This window comes from Schistocerca nitens, chromosome 5 (assembly GCF_023898315.1).
Source record: "Schistocerca nitens isolate TAMUIC-IGC-003100 chromosome 5, iqSchNite1.1, whole genome shotgun sequence".
Classification (NCBI taxonomy): Eukaryota; Metazoa; Arthropoda; class Insecta; order Orthoptera; family Acrididae; genus Schistocerca; species Schistocerca nitens.
Window position 1 is genome coordinate 481,463,876 of NC_064618.1, and position 26,158 is coordinate 481,490,033.

The 26,158-nt window shown below is 41.5% G+C and overlaps 1 protein-coding gene across 1 annotated transcript in view; it reads left to right on the forward strand.

The window, feature by feature from the left end:
- The window catches only part of LOC126259790 (DNA polymerase epsilon catalytic subunit 1), a 331,065-nt gene that overhangs the window by 245,743 nt on the left and 59,164 nt on the right, over window positions 1–26,158 (forward strand). The window contains exons 29-32 of the mRNA XM_049956798.1: window positions 1,812–2,015; window positions 10,836–10,964; window positions 14,567–14,683; window positions 20,596–20,750. Coding sequence (XP_049812755.1) covers window positions 1,812–2,015; window positions 10,836–10,964; window positions 14,567–14,683; window positions 20,596–20,750 — 605 coding nt within the window. The remainder of the gene's footprint in view (window positions 1–1,811; window positions 2,016–10,835; window positions 10,965–14,566; window positions 14,684–20,595; window positions 20,751–26,158) is intronic.

Here is a 26,158-nt window from a genome sequence, read left to right on the forward strand (position 1 = left end):
GTGCTAACCCTTCACCACCTTGGCTTCATGAAGCAGACAGTGTTAACCTAGGCCTTCATTCGCTTCCTAAGGACACTACCCCAACCTCACTCTATCGCCTTCAGTTTCATGACCTTCGCATAGAACTTCACGATAGTACCTTTGTGTACACTGATGGCTCTCGGACTGACCGTGGTGTCGGGTGTGCCTTCATAATTGGTGCCTACGTTTTTCAGTATTGGCTTGCAACACACTGCTCAGTATTTACAGCCGAGCTCTTTGCCCCGTATCAGGCCACGGGGTACACCCAACAATACTGACTTTTCAGTTGTGTCCTTTGCTCAGACTCTCTCGGCACCCTTCAAACTCTATGTGCGCTGTACATAGTGCAACGGGTCCAGGGAAACAGTTACTTGCTCACTCTTGATGGAGCCACTGTGATGTTTATGTGGATTTCTGGTCATGTTGGTCTGCCAGGAAAAAAGGCTGCTGCCAAGGCTGCAGTCCTCCTACCTCAGCCCACTAGTTCCTATATTTCCTCCAATGATCTCTGTGTTGCCATCTGTCAGGAGGTAGTGTCACTTTGGCATCGCCATTGGTCCTCCCTTCATGGGAATAAGCTCTGGATTATTAAACCTCTCCCAGTGGATTGGATGACCGCCTGTCGGCTCACCCACCGGGACTAGGTCATTTTAGCTGGGTTACATATTGGGCACTGCCTTTTTAGCCATAATCATCTGCTAAGTGCTGCTCCCCCACCACTTTGTCCCCATTGCGCCCAAGTTTTAACTGTCTTCCATTACCTGACGGAATGCCCATTTTTTAACCGTTTACGTTCCCGCGCAGGCCATCGACTGCGTTTTACTTTTTATCTGTCGTAGCAATATGGTGAAGGCCATTTAATTTTTAGTTATGGACCTCTGTTTCTGTGTGGTGTCTTTGGTAGCACTTTCTCCATGTCCCTGTTTTTAGCTGTCTTCTCTTACATCAGTTGGGATTGACATATAGTCGTTTTTTAACTCCTCTCTGTCTTTGTGTTCTGTAGTTTTGAGTTGGATGCATATGACCCCAGTTGTCCTTACGCCCTTAAACAAAACAAACAGGCTCATCAAAATAAAATGCATTTATTTGCAGCCATTGTGATTTCATCAGTTAGTTTTCTGCACTGGGTTTTCCTCCATTCAGTCATCATGAACATGCTTAGCATGCATGGCAAGCTCACCATATCCAAGCAGCTGCACTTAATTCTGTCAATCTGTCACCTCCACTGTCGAAATGACCATCCTATCCCTGTCAGTGCACCTGTATTTGTACAGCCAACTACTTAGTCAGCTTAACAAGAGCTCTACAAAAAGCGACAAAAATTGTCAATGAGTAATGTACTAATTTAAATTAATTTGACTAATAAATATTTGAGTAATTAATTCATCAAGCAATGGCAGGAAAATGCACATATAAAAGGTGTTGTGTATGCAAGCTTTCAGAGCCAGTGACTTACAGACAGGATTTCTTCTCATCCCATCCTGTAAGTTATCTCTGATGCAGCAGTCATTTTCCTTCACCCCTTATCCTTCCCCTTCAACCCTTATGCCAAAAGAAGGAGCCACTAGCTCCAAAAGCTTGCATACGTAATAACTTTTCATATGTGCATTCTCCTGCCGCCGCTCAGTGAGTAGATTTTTTTATATATACAATTATATTTTGTTTTCAAAAACTGATTATTTTCATTGAGTATTAATTCAAATTGTGGGAAAAATATATTTGACATTTTTGTACATGAACTTTTCGTTTATTGTTTACATTATGTATTTCGTTCTGTTTTGTGTCTACAGCTCGTAGCAGAGTTTAAGAGACTGGGGTCAGTGATAGTGTATGCAAATTTCAACAAGATCATTATATGCACCAAGAAAAGAAACATTGAAGATGCTATTGGCTATGTTGAATTTGTTGTCCAGAGCATCAGAAATAAAGAACTCTTCCACAGCATTGAAATTTCATATCAGCAGTGTTGGGAGTATCTCATGTGGCTGGATCCAGTGAGTGAGTTTATGTTTTTTCTTAATGTTAAGCTGTCTGATTGCAATTTCATTCATCGAATTCTGGTAGAGTTGTGTTGTTGATGTGTTGTGAAGAAAAATTCTAAAGTCATTATTTATTATGTTATTCAAATAAAGCAAGTTAGCTAGTAAACTTTCTGAAACTGTTGTATATAGATAAAATATTGGACAACAGTTTTAATGCTGTAAATACTGCACCAAGAAATTAAGTGAACCCTCAGTTCTTTATACTCCCAGAAGTGTGAATGGTTGTAATCATTATCCTGTATTTTTTATCATGCCATTATGTCTTATTGGGGAACTCTGAAAACTTCTAAATAAGACAAAGATTTAAACGAGGATGTATTCTTTCTCCTGCACTTTTTAATGTTGTGATGGAGGGAATGAATAGGGCCGTCAAAGATATAGTATAAAAAAAAGACTTTTGCAGATGATATGGTAATATGGGGCATTATAGAGGTAGATGTACAGGTACAACTTGATTTGTGGAAGGAAATAATGAAAAGGTATGGACTAAAAATAAATAAGATAAGAGTGAGGTAATAGTATTTGGAAGAGACAAAGAGATCAATGGGAAGATTATTTTGAATGGAGAACTCCTCAAACTGGTAGACAGTTTCACATGTTTAGGGAGTGAAATATCTAGTGATGGAAGAATAACCAACAAAATTATAGAAGGTTACAGAAGGGAGGCATGTTCTATAAAACAATAAAACACCTGATTTGGAATAAGGAAGTTTCAGAAAAAGCAAAACCCCTTATGTATAAGAGTTATTATTTCCCTTTTGTAACCTATGGGGGAGAAACATGGACAATGACAGAAAGGGACTGGAGTAGACTGCAAGCAGGGGAAATGAAATTTCACAGAGCAGTTAAGGGAAAAACAAGAATGGACAGAGTAAGGAATGTAGATATTAGAAAGGACCTTAAACAAGAAAATATGAGAGAAGAAATTGAAAAAAAGAGATTAAGTTGGTACGGGCATGTTAAGAGGATGCATGGGGAGAGACTTCCCAAAATTATGGAAGAATTAAAGATGGATGGGAAAAGACCTAGAGGGCACCAAAGAACACGGTGGAAAACGGGAGTGAGAATATCTGTGGAAAGGAGAGGTGTGACCTGGCAGCAAGTGGAGGAAGAAAAGTGGTGGGAGGACCGAGCCAAACGGAGAGGGCTTGTCAGCACCCAGAACTGGCAGTAGCTGGAGTGGGATCCGGATACATACATATGTCTTATTACTTTGGTGTAACATGTAATTCCAATACTTGCTTGTTCTGTTTCTGAAAAATGGGGGGTGGGGGGTTCGGCAGTTTGGTCCAACTGCACAATTTTCTAATAAAAGAAATACTTGAATATAATAGGGAAACATTCCACGTGGGAAAAATATATTTAAATGTCTGCATGTGTCTGTGTATGTGCGGATGGATATGTGTGTGTGTGCGAGTGTATACCTGTCATTTTTTCCCCCTAAGGTAAGTCTTTCCGCTCCCGGGATTGGAATGACTCCTTACCCTCTCCCTTAAAACCCACATCCTTTCGTTTTTCCCTCTCCTTCCCTCTTTCCTGACGAAGCAACCATTGGTTGCGAAAGCTAGAATTTTGTGTGTATGTATGTGTTTGTTTGTGTTTCTATCGACCTGCCAGCGCTTTCGTATGGTAAGTCACATCACCTTTGTTTTTAAATATAAAAGAAATACTTGGTTGTACACATACATTAACAGTGTACCCATATTCAGGATCAACTAACTATTAAGATTTCTGTGTTTCTTTTTTTCTCCCCCTCTATAAATCACCATCAGGTGACGGCCGGATAGTTCATTTTTAAATGACATTAACACTTTTTTTTCTTACGTTCTTCAAAATGAACTGGCGCTCGCATTATCCTTTCTATGTCCAGAGTCCTAATTTTTCACAACATAAATTAGCCTGCCGGAAATTGTGCTGAAACAAAGAGGCATTTTGCTGCCTTCATGAGAGCAGCTGGTTCGTGTTAAGGACATACCTCCAATACAGATTCTAAAACAGTGTGTTTTGTCTTATTTATCAGATGATCACACACTAGTCCAGCTCTAGTTGTACCAGTGGTGATCGATACAGATTGAACATTGTGGCAGTCTTATAAAAATGTTTGTCACTTGTTCTATCCTCGGAACCAAATGTGTAATGCGGACATTTTTTAGTCTGTCAGGAAGTAGTATGTCAGCTTGAACTAGTATATGGCAGGTGTCCTGCAGAAATGTGGCAGTTGAGTATATGTACAGAAGTTTCAGCATCAGCATTATATGTAGTGTACAATATTGGGCTGAGGGCCCCTCCAAGCATGAGGCCTTGCTGCAGCATCTCATCACTCAACCAAATGTATGCAGCAAGTAGATACCTATGATGAAGGTGTCTGGTATTCACTGTGTGAGTCTTACACGTTAGTTTAGAGATTCCTGAGTTGCACTCAACCGACAAATCAAAGAAGCCTGCAGTGAGGAATCTGCCCTGACCAAACACACCAAAGATGTTGGCCATTAATATTATATGAGTATCATATGTTCCCCATCCTTTTCTGAAGCTATTTTGGATGGTAGCCAGTTAGAGCCTGGTTTTTGCTGATGTATGAGCTTAGTACGGGAAGCCTTCAACCCCATCTGGAAGCTGTAGTACAAGAGAATGGCTCTTCTGTCCACTGCTCCACTGGATGGAGCCAGCAGCAACCATATAATCCCTTTCTGAACCTCCTATTGACTGCCTACAGACCTAGTGCGCTGATTTATTCAGCACGTTAGTGGTGGGATGCTGGTTTATTTGGCATAGCACCAGAAATGTGTTGTGGACCCAGCAGCAGACTGCTGGTTCCAACAGTGACAGGCCTCAGGTATAGCAGCCCAAAGATGAACACGCAGCTGCAGACTGCAGTGATGAAGGGGCAGCCTTTGGGCCACACAGTTGCAGTATGAAGGAAGACTGTACTGCCCAGCCGAGGGCAGCATGATACTGGCATTGTTGGCTACGGCTACAGGTTGGCAGTGAACAGTGTAGATGGCCAGCTTGGCGGGCATAGTACTGGTGGGTCAGGCTAGAGCAGTAATATACTCCAATTAAAAAAACTGTTATTGACAGATAGCAGTGGTGGAGGGTAGTGTTTCAACTGAGCAACTACATGTGGTAGATGTCGTGTCTGCATAATGGGCAACACAGTGAACACATGGCGCTAGAGAAAGAGCTGGCCTCTGCTACTCGACTTCCTGAAATGTCAGTCACAAACTTATTTTAATTGGACTATAGGTGGGTAACACTGGTGGGTGGCAGGCAGCTGGTGGGCCGTGCCTCTGGGTGGCATCAGGCAACAACCGTTCGCAGGAGCAGCTTAGACACACTGCATGATTTGCACACCACATGGATGGGACGGCTTAGCAGTGATGCCCAGGCTCAGTGTTGCAGCTCTGGCCATCTGCGACAGTCAAATGAGCCCCGAGCAGTGCCAGCTCGAACACAGTGCACATGTGGGCAGTTTTCTGCTTCCCTAAATGTCCAGGGTATTCGTGGCGTGACTCCTTAGTAATGCTGGATGGCAGGCAACAAGCTGTAGGCTATACTTTGGCCCACTGTAGCAGTGGAATGTACAGATGCAGCTCACTCCCGGCAGTGCACCGGCACACTGCAACACCCAGCTCGTGTCGAAGCAACAGTGGCAACATTGTATCACTGGCCACACAGCATTGAACGTGAACCAAAATTTTGCACCTCCCTTGAAACCAAATGGAGGGGGATCCTGACTTCTGACACCAATCTGTATAGGTGCGAGAAGTAACGGCTTGATTGAGAATGGTAGAGAGAGGCTTTCGGAAAGGTGGTTTGAAATGAGAGAGAGAAATAAATTGAATTTTGACTATACTCTGAAATTATGGCTTACATAAGGACTCATCCAGGATGGACGATGAGGGCATCTGCCACTCTGCATAATAGCAGTACATAGTAATATGAAATGCAGAGAAGTTGGCTCATGTTTGAGCTAGCTGGTGGCCGATCGAGGAGAACAGAATCAGAGGCAAATGGCAGGAAGCCGCCTACCCAATTTGGAAGTTGAAGTACAAGAGAGTGACTGGACTGCACTCTGCTCCTCAGATTGCAGCCCGTAACAATCATGTGATCCCCTTCTCACACATCCTATTAGCTGTCCACAAATGTATGGGGCTTTTTATTCAGCACCGTGGTGATGGGATGCTGGTTTACTCGGCGTAGCACTGGAAATGTGGCATAATGCAAATGGTACAGTTCTCATAGACATTGCAGGAACTCAAGCTGGTGCCTTGGTTGAAAGGCATTTGAAAAGATATTTTAGAATAAAATTTTGATGTTGTTGTTGTGGTATTCAGTCCAGAGACTGGTTTGATGCAGCTCTCCATGCTACTCTATCCTGTGCAAGTACCTACTGCAACCTACATCCTTCTGAATCTGCTTAGTGTATTTATCTCTCGGTCTCCCTCTACGAATTTTACCCTACTCGCTGCCCTCCAATACTAAATTGGTGATCCCTTAATGCCTCAGAACATGCCCTACCAACCGATCTCTTCTTTTAGTCAGGTTGTGCCACAAATTCCTCTCCTCCCCAATTCTATTCGGTACCTCCTTATTAGTTACATGATCTACCCATCTAATCTTCAGCATTCTTCTATAGCACCACATTTCGAAAGCTTCTATTCTCATCTTGACTAAACTATTTATTGTCCATGTTTCACTTCCATACATGGCTACACTCCATACACATGCTTTCAGAAAAGACTTCCTGACACTTAAATCTATGCTCGATGTTAACAAATTTCTCTTATTCGGAAATGATTTCCTTGCCATTGCCAGTCTACATTTTATATCCTCTCTACTTCGACCATCATCAGCAAAATAGCTCCTCAAATAGCAAAATTCCTTTACTACTTTAAGTGTCACATTTCCTAATCTAATTCTCTCAGCATAGCATGATTTAATTCAACTGCATTCCATTATCCTCGTTTTGCTTTTGTTTATGTTCATCATATATCCTCCTTTCAAGCACCGTCTATTCCGTACAACTGTTCTTCGAATTCTTTGCTGTCTCTGACAGAATTACAGTGTCATCAGCAAACCTCAAAGTTTTTATTTTTTCTACAGGGATTCCTACTCCAAATTTTTTGTTTGTTCCTTTACTGCTTGCTTAATATACAGATGAATAACTTTGGGGACAGGCTACAACCCTGTCTCACTCCCGTAACCACTGCTTCCCTTTAGTGCCCCTCGACTCTTATAACTGCCATCTGGTTTCTATACAAATTGCAAACAGCCTTTCACTCCCTGTATTTTACCGCTGTTACCTTCAGAATTTGAAAAAGAGTATTCCAGTCAACATTGTCAAAAGCTTTCTCTATGTCTACAAATGCTAGAAATGTAGGTTTGCCTTTCTTTAATCCGCCCTCTAAGATAAATCGTGGGGTCACTATTGCCTTGCATGCCCCAACATTTCTACGGAATCCAAACTGATCTTCCATGAGGTCGGCTTCTACCAGTTTTTCCATTCGTCTGTAAAGAATTCGTGTTAGTATTTTGCAGCCGTGGCTTATTAAACTGATAGTTTGGTAATTTTCACAACTGTCAACACCTGCTTTCTTTATGATTGGGGTTGTTATATTCTTCTTGGAGGCTGAGGCTGTTTCGCCTGACTCGTACATTTTGCTCACCAAATGGTAGAGTTTTGTCATGGCTGTCTCTCCCAAGGCTATCAGTAGTTCTAACAGGATGTTGTCTATTCCCGGGGCCTTCTTTTGACTTAGGTCCTTCAATGCTCTCTCAAATTCTTCACGCAGTATCATATCTCCCATTTCATCTTCATCTATGTCCTCTTCCATTTCCATAATATTTCCCTCAAGTACATCGCCCTTGCATAGGCCCTGTATATACTCCTTCCATCTTTCTCCTTTCCTTTTTTGCTTAGGACTGGTTTTCCATCTGAGCTCTTGATTTCTCACAGGTGGTTCTCTTTTCTCCAAAGGTCCCTTTAACTTTCCTGTAGGCAGTATCTATGTTACCCCTAGTTATATACGCCTCTACATCCTTACATTTTCTCTAGCCATCCTTGCATAACCATTTTGCACTTACTGCTGATCTCATTTTTGAGACATTTGTATTCCTTTTTGCCTGCTTCATTAACTGCATTTTTATATTTTCTCCTTTCATAATTAAATTCTATATCTCTTCTGTTACCCAAGGATTTCTACTAGCCCTCATCTTTTTATCTGTGTGATCCTCTAGTGCTTCCACTATTTCATCTCTCAAAGTTACCCATTTTCTTCTACTGTGTTTCTTTCCTCTGATCTTATCAATCGTTCCTTAATGCTATCCCTGAAACTCTCTACGAACTCTGGTTCTTTCAGTTTATCCAGGCCCCATCTCCTTCAATTCCTGCCTTTTTGCAGTTTCTTCAGTTTTAATCTACAGTTCATAAGCAGTAAATTGTGGTCAGAGTCCACATCGGCCCCTGGAAATGTCTTACAATTTAAAACCTGTTTTCTGAATCTCTGTCTTACCATTATATAACCTGTCTGAAACCTTCCAGTGTCTCCAGGCCTCTTTCACGTATACAATCTTCTTCCATGATTCTTAAATCAACTGTTAGCCGTGATTAAGTGCAAAATTCTACAATTTTTATGTAAAGTCTATAATATTTCCAGACTATCAGAAGTCCTGTACAGCAATGTCACTGATGGCAAATGTTGGTGGTCAAATGTTGTCATTCTGCAGACGGTTGTAGATGTTTTCTTCGTCGTCAGTTGAAGCCCTCTTGGTTAGTTACTCATAATTAGTTCATTTTGATCATATTCACAATAAACATTATGATGTGGGATATAATAATTGAACTAAATAGTCTAGTGACAGTTTTTGTGTGTAAGTGCACACACACGTGGATGGAGGAGGGGGGGGATTCATGCCGGCCATTTACTGGTATGTAATTAATTACTTCCATTGTGATGAGGTTGCGTATGAAGTGATCCTTCTGTATGAGCCCAAATTAAATTGTTTAAGGGTTAACCAATGGTAGTCATATTGTGTCTTTAAAATATTTTGTCCAGTCTGTTTCTGTATATCCACTGTTGTGAGCATATTTAATATTTCTAAACTTTCCACCATGTGTCCATCTTGTTAGCACCGTGCATTGCCGAGGGACAGAACGACTTGTAAGCAGCACATTTGCATTGTTTAAAGGGTCACTTGATCCTGGCATTGACACATCGGTATTTTCAGTTCATTTCATCTAACAGGCTGCTCTCCAAATTCTATTAATACTGATCTTAAAAGTAGTAGGCTGTGAGAATTCTACTTTCCGGCAAATTATTGTCTGCTTATTGCAGGGGTTGGAAATATGTTTTCTTTGAACGGTTGCAGAAGCTGCTTTCTTCAACACAGTCTTGAACCAATCATACGCCATACATTCCAGCAAGATACAGTGAACTTTGGTTATTTCCTCCTTTGCCCATGTGGAATAACATTCAAAGTTAGATTTGTCACAGTTTCTTTTGCGTGTGTCTGCCATCAAGGGCGGAAGAAGTGAGTTTGCTGTTAAAGAGACCAGGAAAGGATGATGATCCAGTGCCACAGTGTCTTTCAGGTCATCCCAGTCACATCTTAGAGTAAGAGATCAACAAAGACAGATATGACAACAGCTAAGTTTATTCACATAGGTGATTAGTAGCATCCTGGATGATATGCCATTTAACAAAACAAATTGTTTTGTCTTCTGTTAGTGAAAGAAAAACCATTCAGTCAATTGTCTCACAACCCCGTGCTGTAACACAAGAACTAAGGTCACCACAAATAGTGTTTTTAAGATTTCCTGCCATAAATAATTTAATATGACTGATTTTGGTGAATAATAAAATGACATGATTGTAAATAAGCCAACTGCTAGTTTTATATGTAAGGCGTGCAATATCATTTATTGCTGGCATTTTCCCCCTTTCACCAATCTGGTCTCCTCGAATTATTTTATATCTGGTGAAACTAATCTGGATATTAGACCTGTCCATTTCTGTGATAGCCATAATTTATGGATGAACATTATGCATTGCAAGGAGCAGGCTTTCTTTCTGTGTTAAATGACGCTGAGTAAATGTTCCAGTGGAGGATTTTAAATCTCATTCGCAGACCTGAAGGTTTGTTCTCGAACAAGTTGGCTCTGGGCAGTCTGACGTGTTTAAATACAAAAATAAGCATGCATGTGTCATCAGTTATGTTTTGGGTGCTATTATGAGCCAGATCATTGTCCATAATGTGTTCCAAATTTAGCCAGTGAGTATGCAGTGGCTCTTAACATCTCCTGTGCGACTGCCAGTTAAGGCTTGTGGACAGTTGAAGATGGTGGAAATTGTGACAGTTGATGTGAATATCAAGAAAAGCTTTGGTAGCTTTTTTGTAGTTGCAAAGATACCTGGCAACATGTTGGCCTGAAACAAGTTCATAACATAAGCTTGTGGCACTCCCATAGGCTTGCAGCATGGATTAAAACAAGCTATCCTGGCTGCATTTGTGGGAATTGTTGTTGAAGTCATATGTTCATTGGGATAGCTGGGTTAAGGCTGCTGGTTGAGATGGTTGTAGGGGATTAAGCACTAGGTGCACTGGTCGCCATTACAACAATGGGGTATCGATGAAACTAGTCATGGGTTCTCTCTTAACTCTTAAATTTGTTGATTTCACAGTGTGTTTTCATGTACCTTTTAAAAAAAAAATTCTGCTTCAGCTTATTGTGGGTTCCAGTGTAATTCGTTTGTAAATCTTGTTTTGCAGGCAAATCATGCTGGTGTGCAGGGTAAATTACCAGAAGGGCTGGCTGGTGCTGGTGATGGAGCAAATTTAGCAGAAAAGGATGATGTTAACGATATGGCCAGCCAGAATGATGATGCTGAGGATGATGAAGTGAGTTAGGCCATCTCATATCCATTATTTATGTAACAAAAATTTCTTATTTCATATTGAAAGATACTTATCCATTATTTTTAAGTAGTATTCCATAACAGCAGCTAATTTCCATTATTTCTATTTATTTTCATTTTGTTTAGTTTTATAACTTTTACATATATTCATGAACACCCAACAAAACAACTGTCAAATAATAAAACCAGACATTTAACTAGAGATTGAATTTTGCTTAGGCAGTGACAGAATATCTCCTCTCCCAGCATTCTTACCCAACTGTAGACCACTTTTTCTACACAGTTTGAGAAATCTTTGCTGCTATAAACAAATTTAAGTTCATTTCTTTATCCCCACGCAATTGTATGTTATCATCTATTGCTCAAATGCTATTGTACATACTATCCTGATAACTGTTTTACTCAGTATTCCTAAGTCATCTGACATTACTGATCCAAGAACAATGAGAGGGAAAGTAGGCCATTTCAAGTGTGTAAGCATGTGTAAGCACTTGCTGACAGGTGAATTGTTATGTCTCTCAAGTGTCAAACACCAACGACAATTACCATTTTTGTTTTCTCTCCCTCATCTTCAATTTAGAGCATCACATTGACAGAGTCAAACATACTTTCAAATACTTATTAAATGAGATAAATAAATGAAATAGAAATGTTAAGCAGTTACGGCAATCATCTCGAAGTGTTTTGGTGATTCTCCATTAAACACTGGTAACACTTGTCCTATATACACTAATTGTATGAGCCTGAATGAACTGTTGCATCAGAAATAGGGCTATAATGCTCTTAAACTTATTGGGAAGTGATGGTTATATTTAGTATCTGCATGTTGAGTTTTTTCCCCATGTGTAGTAGCAATTGTGCCAATGTTTATCACTATACAAATCCTAACTGTTAATATTCAATGTTCATGCTTGTGGTTTAAGTGCATAAAGAAAGGACATTTTATTGTTTTTGTATCCTGCTTTAATTCAGACATATCCAGAGAATAAAATGAGAATGCTCTTAAAAATTACATTGTAATATTGAAGCACATAATTAACTTGAAGTTACTGAAGACAGCACAGTTCAGATAAAATTTCTTTTACTAAAGTCCTTTTCGTTGCTTCTCAGTTATCTCATTTACTTAAATTCCTGAGGCAGATGAAAGTTTTTTTTTATGCCATATAAAACAGTGACTTCATTGTTGATTGCAGGTAATTTGAATTTACAAAAGGTGTTAGTGCTGCAATCACACAGTGACAATGGGAAATATTTAGTTTGTGTAAGAAAACTATGATTATTGTGATAATAATGTTCTAGCTTTAGTATTGTATCCGAGCACTCAACTTACGAGAAAATACATTGAGACCCACTATTAACAAACAGTTTTCACATAAGTGAAAACCGTAAAAGGCACTATAAAAAAACTGTCTTGTTGTCCATGTCTTCCTAGTGTTATTCATGCAGATTCTACACTCCTGGTAATTGAAATAAGAACACCGTGAATTCATTGTCCCAGGAAGGGGAAACTTTATTGACACATTCCTGGGGTCAGATACATCACATGATCACACTGACAGAACCACAGGCACATAGACACAGCAACAGAGCATGCACAATGTCGGCACTAGTACAGTGTATATCCACCTTTCGCAGCAATGCAGGCTGCTATTCTCCCATGGAGACGATCGTAGAGATGCTGGATGTAGTCCTGTGGAACGGCTTGCCATGCCATTTCCACCTGGTGTCTCAGTTGGACCAGCATTCGTGCTGGACGTTCAGACCGCGTGAGACGACGCTTCATCCAGTCCCAAACATGCTCAATGGGGGACAGATCCGGAGATCTTGCTGGCCAGGGTAGTTGACTTACACCTTCTAGAGCACGTTGGGTGGCACGGGATACATGCGGACGTGCATTGTCCTGTTGGAACAGCAAGTTCCCTTGCCGGTCTAGGAATGGTAGAACGATGGGTTCGATGACGGTTTGGATGTACCGTGCACTATTCAGTGTCCCCTCGACGATCACCAGTGGTGTACGGCCAGTGTAGGAGATCGCTCCCCACACCATGATGCCGGGTGTTGGCCCTGTGTGCCTCGGTCGTATGCAGTCCTGATTGTGGCGCTCACCTGCACGGCGCCAAACACGCATACGACCATCATTGGCACCAAGGCAGAAGCGACTCTCATCGCTGAAGACGACACGTCTCCATTTGTCCCTCCATTCACGCCTGTCGCGACACCACTGGAGGCGGGCTGCACGATGTTGAGGCGTGAGCGGAAGACGGCCTAACGGTGTGCGGGACCGTAGCCCAGCTTCATGGAGGCGGTTGCGAATGGTCCTCGCCGATACCCCAGGAGCAACAGTGTCCCTAATTTGCTGGGAAGTGGCGGTGCGGTCCCCTACGGCACTGCGTAGGATCCTACGGTCTTGGCGTGCATCCGTGCGTCGCTGCGGTCCGGTCCCAGGTCGACGGGCACTTGCACCTTCCGCCGACCACTGGCGACAACATCGATGTAATGTGGAGACCTCACGCCCCACGTGTTGAGCAATTCGGCGGTACGTCCACCCGGCCTCCCGCATGCCCACTATACGCCCTCGCTCAAAGTCCGTCAACTGTATATACGGTTCACGTCCACGCTGTCGCGGCATGCTACCAGTGTTAAAGACTGCGATGGAGCTCCGTATGCCACGGCAAACTGGCTGACACTGACGGCGGCGGTGCACAAATGCTGCGCAGCTAGCGCCATTCGACGGCCAACACTGCGGTGCCTGGCGTGTCCGCTGTGCCGTGCGTGTGATCATTGCTTGTACAGCCCTCTCGCAGTGTCCGGAGCAAGTATGGTGGGTCTGACACACCGGTGTCAATGTGTTCTTTTTTCCATTTCCAGGAGTGTAATTAAATATTATGACCGGCATTGCTTATGACTGTGTTATATATAACTTTTTCCCCATCTAAGTAACTGTAACTGAGCAGTGTGTGCTGTTATCATCATTTGGCTATTGTGCCTTATCCCGCCAGCTCCTCGACCCTACCTCCCCCCCCCCCTCTCTCTCTCTCTCTCTCTCTCTCTCTCTCTCTCTCTCTCTCTGTGGGTGTGGGAGTGCATGTGCAAGAGAGGCAGAGATTGTGCATGCACACAAGCCCTTACATTATCTTAGCACAAAACGTAAATCTTTCAAGTGCTCTTCTCTTCCTCTTTTTTTCTTTGTAAGTCATTCTTCTTCTTGCAGGTACAAATATTATGTATTTATCTGGAAGCCATAGCATATATTACATGAAACAACTCGAGAAATTCTGAAGAAAAACTGTAACTAGAGAATGATAAATTTTAAGTCTAAGGTGTGATTTTGCAATGTGTCATTTATTTTCTCTCGATGTTACGGCAATGTCTTTATTTTCTCCTCTAATTTCTTCAAAAAGAACAATACATTTTAACATAATTTTACAATTTGACATATTCTGAGGTTAATTGCTTTCAGAAAAATTTGATGAGACACTGTTGCAGATTTTCTTCCCTATGGCGTTCATTATTATTTGCTGCTTCACTAATCATGAATAACATATTCACAACTTCTTGTTCATAATATTTACATATTTTCTGCAGCCAACTATTGTTATGAACTGGAATTTGCTGGAGTTTCTGCCAAACATTGGAGGTTGCCGAGAGAACGTTAGCGCAGTGATAGCTGGCTACATCAGTGCTGTTTATCAACATATTCAGGTATCAGCTTCTTCCCAGTAGCGTACTAACCACAAGGAGACACACTAACTGTGAAGTACCAAACAAATTTTTTCTGAATATCTATGTAACCAAAAGCAGTCAGCATGATCTCCAACATAGACAGAATATTTCAAATACATGCTATTGTATAAAACAGAGAAGAAAATTTCAGGTAAGTTGAGCAGTCACTACCTGTGTTGTTTGGTACTTTTTGTTGCAAAACAAAAAAATTATTTTTGTCGATTGTAGCACCTCTTAGTTGGTGCACTGTTTTTGTATGTGCTCATATCTTTATTTGTCTCTAAAGAATATTAAGTTGAGGAAAAAAAGTAATAAAGTAAAAGATAGAATTGCGCTGCAAAGAAAGAGAGAGCCGAGTGTGAATTAATAAACAATAGGATAACAAATTCAAGGCTCTTTAATAATAATGAGCTTACTGGTGCATCCATAATTTCCCTGTCAATATTGAAAACTCAGTCATGATTTAAAACATTAATTAAATCTCCGTGAGAAAAGAAACTTCATGTGAGAATGATTACTACAGTCCAATTCGTGAACAGTGGCAGTTTGCGCATGTTGAGTCCTAGACATTGTTGCACAGAACAGTACTGAATGCTCATTGACTGTTGGCGAACGCATTATGTCAAGTACAGAGAATGAGCCTAAAGTTGACTGCCATCTTTTTCGACACCAACTATGACATGTTGAGGAAGCAAAATCAAGAAACATTTTCCGCTCCCACAATTTTGCAAAGAGTTGATAATTTACTCAGAATGGCGGCAACCATTAAAAACTGTGGCAGTTTTAAATGGATGTCCTTCCTCATGGAGATACAGGAATAGCATGAGAACTACCTTTCAGACAGTTGGAACTGAGATAGAACACAAAACCTCTGTCAACAGAAAGACCCGATCGGCTTCTGTGTCTCAGCAGGGTGGCTGTGGCCCGTGCCATCCCCTGTAGTTGGCAACAGCTGTATTTTTTTTTAAATCTGAAGCTTACAGGAATATGGTGCCAGTTAAGCCTTATAAATATGTGTTTCCACAAGCAATAGAAATATGCCAAAGTAAATCACATGATGGCTGGTACAACAGTGGTACTGTGTGCTGCTGTTTCACTGTTTCAACACACTACTGTCAAAAATTCTAGTTCTATGGCTTTCAATATGGCATCATCTGAGATCATACGAACAGCCATTGGTGTTTTCATTCAAGTTATGGCATTAGAATTGAGCTTAGACTCCAGTAAGAAGGAGAGAAAGTGTAACAGTTTTGAATGTGGAAGAGAATTTCACATAGAAGTAACTCAGGAGCATTAAAAACACTTAGAAATTAAGAATCACTTCTAAACAAAAGTCCGTTCTTGAACAACTTTTGGGTAACAAAAGTAACTGTTAATCTGCGTATCAAGCTGTTTTTTAAAAAAATTAGAGATTCAGTATTTGCTTGAGTAAAAATACAAGTGACACTTTAATATGCGACATCTGGCGATTACTTTTCACCTCTCCAATATTTCTACCATATCCACAAAACTACAGTTTCATTGTTCTTGTGTGATGTGTTGGGTGTTATTTACAGTGCCCTGAAGACTCATTTCACCCTTACACCACAAATCAATTAAATACGATGAACTGTTAAAGTTATTCTGTACCAAATTTTGGAGTTATGCTCCATGCAAATGCACCAAACTTTCTCCAATATAGATGATTTCCTTCATCAAAAGGCTCTCAGAAATCTTGTTTAGAGCATTGAAGATGCCATTATACTAGAATCTGAATTTACTATCACCATTGGATTAAGTATCAAATTTTGAAGAATTAAGCAAGTTGCTGTGCAACTGTAAACCTCCTTTCACTAATCACTCAATAATACTTACTTACTTGCACACATTATATCCATGCATCATACATTAAAAACATCTTATCTAGCACATAAATTACCACTGTGTGGTCCGAAAGGTCAATGTGCTTTGAAGAGGTCTTTAAAGCTGTGTAACTTTCGTAATACCAGGCATAAATTTGAAAAGCACCAAATATGGAAATAGCTTCAGAAGATGGCAGCTGTTTGATCTGCTTTGTGTGTGTGTGGGGGGGGGGTTAGTGGTATCACAACGTTAGAGTGACTTGAACGTTTTTGGCGTGGCTAAAAATGGGATCACATGAATTTTAGTGTTTCCACATGCTACTTCGGTGATGTCACTTGAGCGACAGTGACTGAAAGAGGAGTCACACGAATTTGGGTGTTCCTACATGCTACTTCAGTGACACCAGTTGAGCGGCAGCCAACTAGTGTCACTTCTGTTGCAACAAGTGGAAACCCTGCTTAAGGTCTAATGTGTTACCACTCTTGCCCATTCAGGTTGAGCATCAAGGCAGACCAGCAGCTGCCGTTTTGTCATGCATCTTACGACAAGCATTTACCACCTTGCAGTTAGTAGCAGTTTAGCTGTTCATCACATTGAACAGAATGCAGCAATGTTTCCCGCGTGCACAAGCATTTTCAATCACTCCGTGAGTGCGAGTATCTCACACTATGACTTTAGAACAAGGCACCAGCCATGTGGTAAGATTTATCGGAATCTTCCCTTTCTCACTTTGATCTTCTCTCTTAGTTCAGTACTATCTCTCTTTGGCTTGATCATGGTTCTGTGTACCTAGCTATGGCTTCAGTACATGTCATTTGTTATTACATACTGTCAGTGAAGACTGCCCTCAGCTAAATATTGTGTTTTGCTTAATTCAAATTTCAGAGTATATTAATTTTTTATTAGAGTTGTAATATTCTGTCACCTTATGTAGTATCCAACAAATCACAGATCCCTTGCAAATAGGCAGTAGGCATGTGAGATAAGATAGTTACACACTACCCTTCCCCAGATAGGAGAGAGAGAGAGACAGGTTGTAAAAGATAAAAAGAAAGGGCAGCTGATTGTAGCTAAGATGGCGGGTGGTGGGGTGATGCACAGTAGCAGGAGACAGTGTACTACATGACACTCCAGCCAATAGCATCATTCAACCATTTGTCTGTTGCACACACTTCTGAGTGTACTTTGAACGTGTAATGGCGATTTCTTCTCCCGTGTATGTGTGCTGGCTGTTATATTGTTTATAAAGTGTTTGTTATGGCAGACAGAACAGAAAAGTGCCAAGTGTTACAGAAGCTAGTGAGAACTATAGTGTTCCAAGTGTAGAACTTCTTTAAAAGAGTGGCTTAAACAGATGGCTTGCCACAATGTGGTGCTCGCCCCAATGTTGGCAGCAACCAGGCAAGAACAGCTAAGGCATGCAGTGTGGGATTGCAAAATTGTGAAATGTACCTCCAGCAAAGGGAACACATCTATCAAAGCAAGTAGACCTGCATCTTTCAAACTGCCAGGGAAGTGATGCAACAGTAAGAAGGAAGTAGGTGATCTGGGCCATTTCTCAAAGAATGTTTTATGTCAGACGGTATTTGATATTAAACGACATGGGCTTTCGATATCGTAAGATGAATGAAGAGAGAAAATGGCTCATGGAGAGAAGTGATATTGTGGCTGCAAAGACTGTATTTTTAAGAAGACTGCAGGAGGTTTGAGATGGTGGGACATCTCGCATTTATTATATCGATGAAAAGTATGTGAACCAGAATCATACAGGGTCAGTTTCCTGGATAATGAGTGATGGATTTGGTGGCCTTACAGTTCAAATAGGTAAAGGTAGTTGACTTATGTTGTACATGCAGGGTCAGCAGACAAAGGGTTTATTGTTGAGAGTAAACTAATCTTTAAGGCTTCAGAGTCAAAGGGCTCTGAGAATTGCCATAGTAAGACAACATACAGTGTATTTAAAAAGTGGTTTACAAATAATTATTGACATTCCTGCACCCAAATTCAGTTATTGTGGTGGACACTAGTGTCCACTCAGTGTTATTCAAAAAATTCCCTACAACCCATACCAGGAAATCTGATATTATCGCTTGGTTATCGAGCAATAACATCCGTCACAAACCAGAGCGGTACTGACACTGCTTGTCAACACAAATAAGCCAGCTTACTGTAACTATGAGACACTGAACAACATAAAGAACAACAACAAGATAAAAATTATTAGACAAACTGTGCAAGAACAAGACTGTTTGCATGAATAGTTCATAAAGTTCACTTGAATAAATAAAGCCCAAGTTTATGATCAACATTTAGCATTATTTAGAAATACATTACATTAAGTCACTTTTGAGTAACACACAGTACACAGTGCAGCACAAGAACAAGACTATTTACACGAGTAGTTCATAAGGTCGACTTGAATAAATAAAGCACAAGTTTATAATCAACAGTAGAATTATTTAGAAATGCATTACATTAAGTCACTGTTGAGTAACACACAGTACATTTTTTTTATATTTTCACTCAGAAATATTTCATTGTAATTACACACAGATCAACGGGGCTTTTCTTGCATAGTTTCACATATATTCTTTACATTACTTACTGTCTTGGCTGGTCCAGGTAGAGTCAAGTTGCTATCAAAACTTATTCTCAATGCTGTCGTGTTCACTTGAACACAATATTTTCACTTCTGCAGTTATAATCTTTTCAGTGTGTGTCCTTTTTGTTGCTGTCTGTGGTAGTTCTGAAGTTGTAGCAGACAGTTGCAATGTCTACAAAATCTGTAGTGTGTTCCTGATTATGTGGCTATGATATTGCTTGCTATATACATTAATCTGTGCAGCAACTATATGTTCATGACAATATAAATGAAAAATTGAATGATCCCTTGTAAAACATTTCCAACTGATCTCTACCACAAGTTGAAGAGAGTGGATTTCCGCTTTGGAAGAATTGTGTATAAGAATGAAAAATGCATTACTTCTGTGGTCATATAGATTGTATCTAAATCAGTGGTTCAAAAGCAGCTTGGAATCCATAAAAATAGCGGGACAAATTGCTCAGAACGTATGACTGAAATATGAAATTAAAGTATGAGTAGAATATTCCTTACTAGGTGCACAATGTATGTATTGGAATGGGGAAACTCTCACAAGGAACAATATTGCTAGGAACATGACTGCTTAGCACCCCATTCAGCTGACGCCTGACAGTGTAGTACTGAGAGCACTGAAAGGGCAAACTGCCAACGTTGCAAGTGTTCTCCATCTCTCTCTGTGTAGAACGCTTTGCTCAGCCACCACTTTACCTGCACCCCATTCTAAGACCCAAGGATGAGAGGGACCCACCAGGAGTGAGGATGAAGGTGGACAAATGTGAGGGGTCAGGTGCCAGAAAGAATATATGAGAGATAGTACATAGGTATGCACTTTTCCAGTTTAGATGATAGGCCATAGTGAGGGTAAAGACAGATTACGGAGAAAGGAAATGAACTGTGCAGTTAGAATTAGGACAGGAAAAAAATAAGAAAAGGGGGAAAAGTTAGAGATAGTAAGAAATGTAATTAAAGAGAGACTGTGTTAATGGAGATCTTTCTGTTGTATATTGCATTATGTATATAAAAATAAGGTTGTGGTACTGTGACCTATTTGGGGGGGGGGGGGGGGGGTAAAAAGGGCTTAGTTGTTTTAAAACATTATTTTAATAATGCTTTTTATAAATCTCCTCTCCCCCCCCCCCCTGCCCCTCCCATAGATACCGGTATGGTGGTGTCTAACACACACACACACACACACACACACACACACTCACACTGCCTCCTTTTTCTGTCTGCATTTTTAATTGCAATATTCACTTGTCTTCCCACTAATTATTGTATGGCCAAAGAAAGTTTCTCTGTCTTAGCAGGGTACACATTGTTGCTTTGTGTTAGGAAAATATTTGAAATCTCTCTACACTTTTGTTTGAGTGAAAAAATTGTCAGAGTGTCTTTATGAAAGATCGGTTAAACATGCATGTGAATCATTAACTGTATTTATTCCCACCAGGAATCAGATGGTCCACAAACACCAGTCAGGCGGCGACGGGTCACAAGCAGCCAAACACTATCACAGCTTGCACCATTGGGGTTGGCTGCTCATGCTACAGCAGCAGATTTTGCTCGCAACCTCATCAAAGAAGAAATGGCTCTCAGGCTATACCAGTAAGATCCATCTCCAGTATTATTACTTTTGCTGTGCAATGCTATTAACTAGTTGTTGCACATGCTCCTCTTTGTTGACATTTATGTTCATGCAATACAAAGCCAACATATTTTCTCTTTAATTGCATTAAGGTGTAGTTTTGGTTACAAGATACTGAAATGAATTGTCTACATACGAATGAAATAATTGGTTGAAGCTGATCTAGGGGAAGATCAGTGTGGGTCTGAGCTCAGGAGAAATGTGGGAACATGTGGGGCAATACTGACCTTATCACTTACCTTAAAAGAGGGATTGAAGAAGAGAAATCTGCATTTATATAATTCGTTAATTTAAAAAAGGCTTCTGACAAAGTTGAATGGCATAAACTCTTTGAAAATTCTCAGGCTATCTGGGATAAAATAAAGAAGTGAAAGCATGACTAGCATTTGTGGAGTCTCGAACATGAAGGAGAGGAATACTTGAGGAAATCAGTTATGTTTTCAACCTGTACACACAGGGAAACAGTATTGTAGCGTATCCCTCATTGCTCAACCTGTACATGAACAAGCTTTAAAAAAATTAAGGAGAAACTCCGAAAGGGGAAATAAATATAAAAAATTAAATTAAACTCTAAGGATTGCTGATTGCATTGTAATGCTGTCAACAATGACAAAGGACTTGGAAGATCAGTTAAAACGATAGGCTAGAGGCTTTTAAAGAGGTTATAAAATGAACATCAGTAAAAGTAATGGAGTCTGGATGAATTAAGTCAGATGCTGCTGAGAAAATTAGCACAGGATGTGAGGCCCTAAGAGAAGCAGAAAATTTTGTCTATTTTGGTTGTGAAATAAATGATTAAAATATAAAATGTAGACAGCCAATTGTGAGGAAAGATTTCTGAAAAAGAGAAATATGTTAGTATGTACATTAATTTTCAGTGTCAGTGTGCCTCTTTCAGAAGTAACTGCTTGGAGTGCAACCTTATCGGAAAGTGAAATGTGGACATTCAACAGTGCAACAAGGAAAGAATAGAAACTTTTGAAATGTGCTGCTACAGAAGAGGGTGGACTGGTTACATACTAAAGAGGTACTGCATTTAATAAGAGACAAAAAATTTATGGCACAACTTGACTTGAAGAAGTGACAGGCTGACAAGACACATTCTGAGATAGCAAGAAATAGTTAAGTCTTTACACATGGCACTGTGCAGCTCACATGAAATTCAGGAACTTTATTTTTTTATGCAAGTCTTGTTATGCCACTTGAGAAATTTGTCATACATGTCTTACCAAAAATATTATGATATATCTAAAAACAAAGATGATGTAACTTACCAAACAAAAGTGTTGGTATGTTGATAGACACACAAACAAACACAAACACACACACAAAATTCAAGCTTTCGCAACCCACGGTTGCTTCATCAGGAAAGAGGGAAGGAGAGGGAAAGACGAAAGGAAGTGGGTTTTAAGGGAGAGGGTAAGGAGTCATTCCAATTCCGGGAGCGGAAAGACTTACCTTAGGGGGAAAGGAGGACAGGCATACACTCGCATACACACATATCCATCCGCACATATACAGACACAAGCAGACATTTGTTAAGGCAAAGAGTTTGGGCAGAGATGTCAGTCGAGGCGGAAGTACAGAGGCAAAGATGTTGTTGAAAGACAGGTGAGGTATGAGCGGCGGCAACTTGAAATTAGCGGAGGATGAGGCCTGGCGGATAACGAGAAGAGAGGATATACTGAAGGGCAAGTTCCCATCTCCGGAGTTCTGACAGGTTGGTGTTAGTGGGAAGTATCCAGATAACCCGGACGGTGTAACACTGTGCCAAGACCTGCTGGCCGTGCACCAAGGCATGTTTAGCCACAGGGTGATCCTCATTACCAACAAACACTGTCTGCCTGTGTCCATTCATGCGAATGGACAGTTTGTTGCTGGTCATTCCCACATAGAAAGCTTCACAGTGTAGGCAAGTCAGCTGGTAAATCATGTGGGTGCTTTCACACGTGGCTCTGCCATTGATCGTGTACACCTTCCGGGTTACAGGACTGGAGTAGGTGGTGGTGGGAGGGAGCATTGGACAGGTTTTACACCGGGGCCGGTTACAAGGGTAGGAGCCAGAGGGTAGGGAAGGTCGTTTGGGGATTTCATAGGGATGAACCAAGAGGTTACAAAGGTTAGGTGGACGGCAGAAAGACACTCTTGGAGGAGTGGGTAGGATTTCATGAAGGATGGATCTCATTTCAGGGCAGGATTTGAGGAAGTCGTATCTCTGCTGGAGAGCCACATTTAGAGTCTGATCCAGTCCCGGAAAGTATCCGGTCACAAGTGGGGCACTTTTGGGGTTCTTCTGTGGGAAGTTCTGGGTTTGAGGGGATGAGGAAGTGGCTCTGGTTATTTGCTTCTGTACCAGGTCGGGAGGGTAGTTGCAGGATGCGAAAGCTGTTTTCAGGTTGTTGGTGTAATGGTTCAGGGATTCCAGACTGGAGCAGACTCGTTTGCCACGAAGACCTAGGCTGTAGGGAAAGGACCGTTTGATATGGAATGGGTGGCAGCTCTCATAATGGAGGTACTGTTGCTTGTTGGTGGGTTTGATGTGTACGGATGTGTGAAGCTGGCCATTGGACAGATGAGGTCGACGTCAAGGAAAGTGGCATGGGATTTGGAGTAGGACCAGGTGAATCTGATGGAACCAAAGGAGTTAACACACCAACAAGCAACAGTACCTCCATTATGACAGCTGCCACCCATTCCATATCAAACGGTCCCTTCCCTACAGCCTAGGTCTTCGTGGCAAACGAGTCTGCTCCAGTCCGGAATCCCTGAACCATTACACCAACAACCTGAAAACAGCTTTCGCATCCCGCAACTACCCTCCCGACCTGGTACAGAAGCAAATAACCAGAGCCACTTCCTCAGCCCATCAAACCCAGAACCTCCCACAGAAGAACCCCAAAAGTGCCCCACTTGTGACAGGATACTTTCCGGGACTGGATCAGACTCTGAATGTGGCTCTCCAGCAGGGATAAGACTTCCTCAAATTCTGCCCTGAAATGAGATCCATCCTTCATGAAATCCTCCCTACTCCACCGAGAGTGTCTTTCCGCCGTCCACCTAACCTTTGTAACCTCTTGGTTCATCCCTATGAAATCCCCAAACGACCTTCCCTACCCTCTGGCTCCTACCCTTGTAACCGGCCCCGGTGTAAAACCTGTCCCATGCACCCTCCCACCACCACCTACTCCAGTCCCGTAACCCGGAAGGTGTACACGATCAAAGGCAGAGCCACGTGTGAAAGCACCCACGTGATTTACCAGCTGACCTGCCTACACTGTGAAGCTTTCTATGTGGGAATGACCAGCAACAAACTGTCCATTCGCATGAATGGACACAGGCAGACAGTGTTTGTTGGTAATGAGGATCACCCTGTGGCTAAACATGCCTTGGTGCACGGCCAGCAGGTCTTGGCACAGTGTTACACCGTCCGGGTTATCTGGATACTTCCCACTAACACCAACCTGTCAGAACTCTGGAGATGGGAACTTGCCCTTCAGTATATCCTCTCTTCTCATTATCCGCCAGGCCTCAACCTCCGCTAATTTCAAGTTGCCGCCACTCATACCTCACCTGTCTTTCAACAGCATCTTTGCCTCTGTACTTCCGCCTCGACTGACATCTCTGCCCAAACTCTTTGCCTTAACAAATGTCTGCTTGTGTCTGTATATGTGCGGATGGATATGTGTGTATGCGAGTGTATGCCTGTCCTCCTTTCCCCCTAAGGTAAGTCTTTCCGCTCCCAGAATTGGAATGACTCCTTACCCTCTCCCTTAAAACCCACATCCTTTCGTCTTTCCCTCTCCTTCCCTCTTTCCTGATGAAGCAACCGTGGGTTGCGAAAGCTTGAATTTTGTGTGTGTGTGTTTGTGTTTGTTTGTGTGTCTATCAACATACCAACGCTTTTGTTTGGTAAGTTACATCATCTTTGTTTTTAGATATCTTTTTCCCGCATGGAAAGTTTCCCTCTATTATATTAAAAAATATTATGAAAATGATAGATTGCTACACGTTGTAAAGATGACACGTTAAGTTCCAGACAAGCACAATAAAAGACTGTTACAGATTGAGTTTTCGGCCAAAGTCTTATCCATATAAGAAAAAACAACCACATTTGCACAGGCAGGCACATGTCACGTGCGCATGACCACCATCTCCAGCCACTGCATCCAGAACGCAGCTGTCATGTTGAACAAAAGCAGCCATACGGAATGAGGCAGGGAAGGGTGAGGGATATCAGAAAAAGCCTGCTAGGTGCAGTGTCGAGGGGTTATGGAGAAGGGAGAGGCGAGGGAAACAGGGAACAGAACACTAGAGAAGCAGAGAAGGTGAAAAGACCAGAGGGTATGTCGGCAGAGAGTGGTGCACAACAAGGGTGAGGGGACAGAGGGCGGAAACCGTTGGGTGGAGTATGTGGGGCAGTAGTTTATCCTAGGTTGACCCCAGGATGATTTCGGTAGTGGAGAATGTGTTGTAAGGACTACTCCCATCTGCACAGTTCAGTAAAGCTGGTAGTGGAGGGAAGGATCCAGATTGTGACGCAACCGACCATTGAAATCCAGCATGCTTTGATCAGCTGCGTGTTGTGCCACAGGGTGGCGTGACTTTGCTCTTGCCCACAGTTTGGCAGTGGCCATTTATCCTGCAGGATAACTGGTTGGTGCTCATTTCAATATAGAAAGCTGTGCAATGATTAGAGCAAAACTGATATACCGTACTTGCCTGATTATAAGACAAGTTTTTTCCCCCAAATCCGTCATTCGAAAAATACATTCGCAGACAATCAATCGCATGACATGGACTCACACAGCTGCTACAACAGTCTATTGCTCTCATTAATATTTGTCAGTTTTGTGAAACACTGGAGTAAATGTAATTAAATTCTAACATCTTACAAACTACTGTTGTTTTTGAACAGGTTTGCAATAAATGTTCTCATACATGTATGGATACCGTATACAAACAGTAACAGAGAAAAAAAGTCGCAGCACAAAAAAATAGTTAATGTAGTGTAATAAAATTTTGGGAACACATTTGTCTAGGTAACATACTTAAAATGACTAACATTGAAAGATCACAGGTTAATGTGGAAACGGGTTGAGGCTGGGGTGGCATGGGAATGGTCTAGGATGTTTAGGAGGCTAGGTGGGTGATAGAACATCACTTTAGGAGGATTGGGAAAGATATTGGGTAGATACTCCTCATATCCGGGCATGATAGAAAATCAAAACCCTGATAAAGGAGAGGATTCATCTGCTCCAGTACCGGCTGGTATTACATGACGAAGGGGGTACTCCTTTGTAGCTGGTTGCAGGGAGTGGTGGGAGGATTGGGAGTGTGTGGGGATATGGCACAAGAGACATGTTTGCTG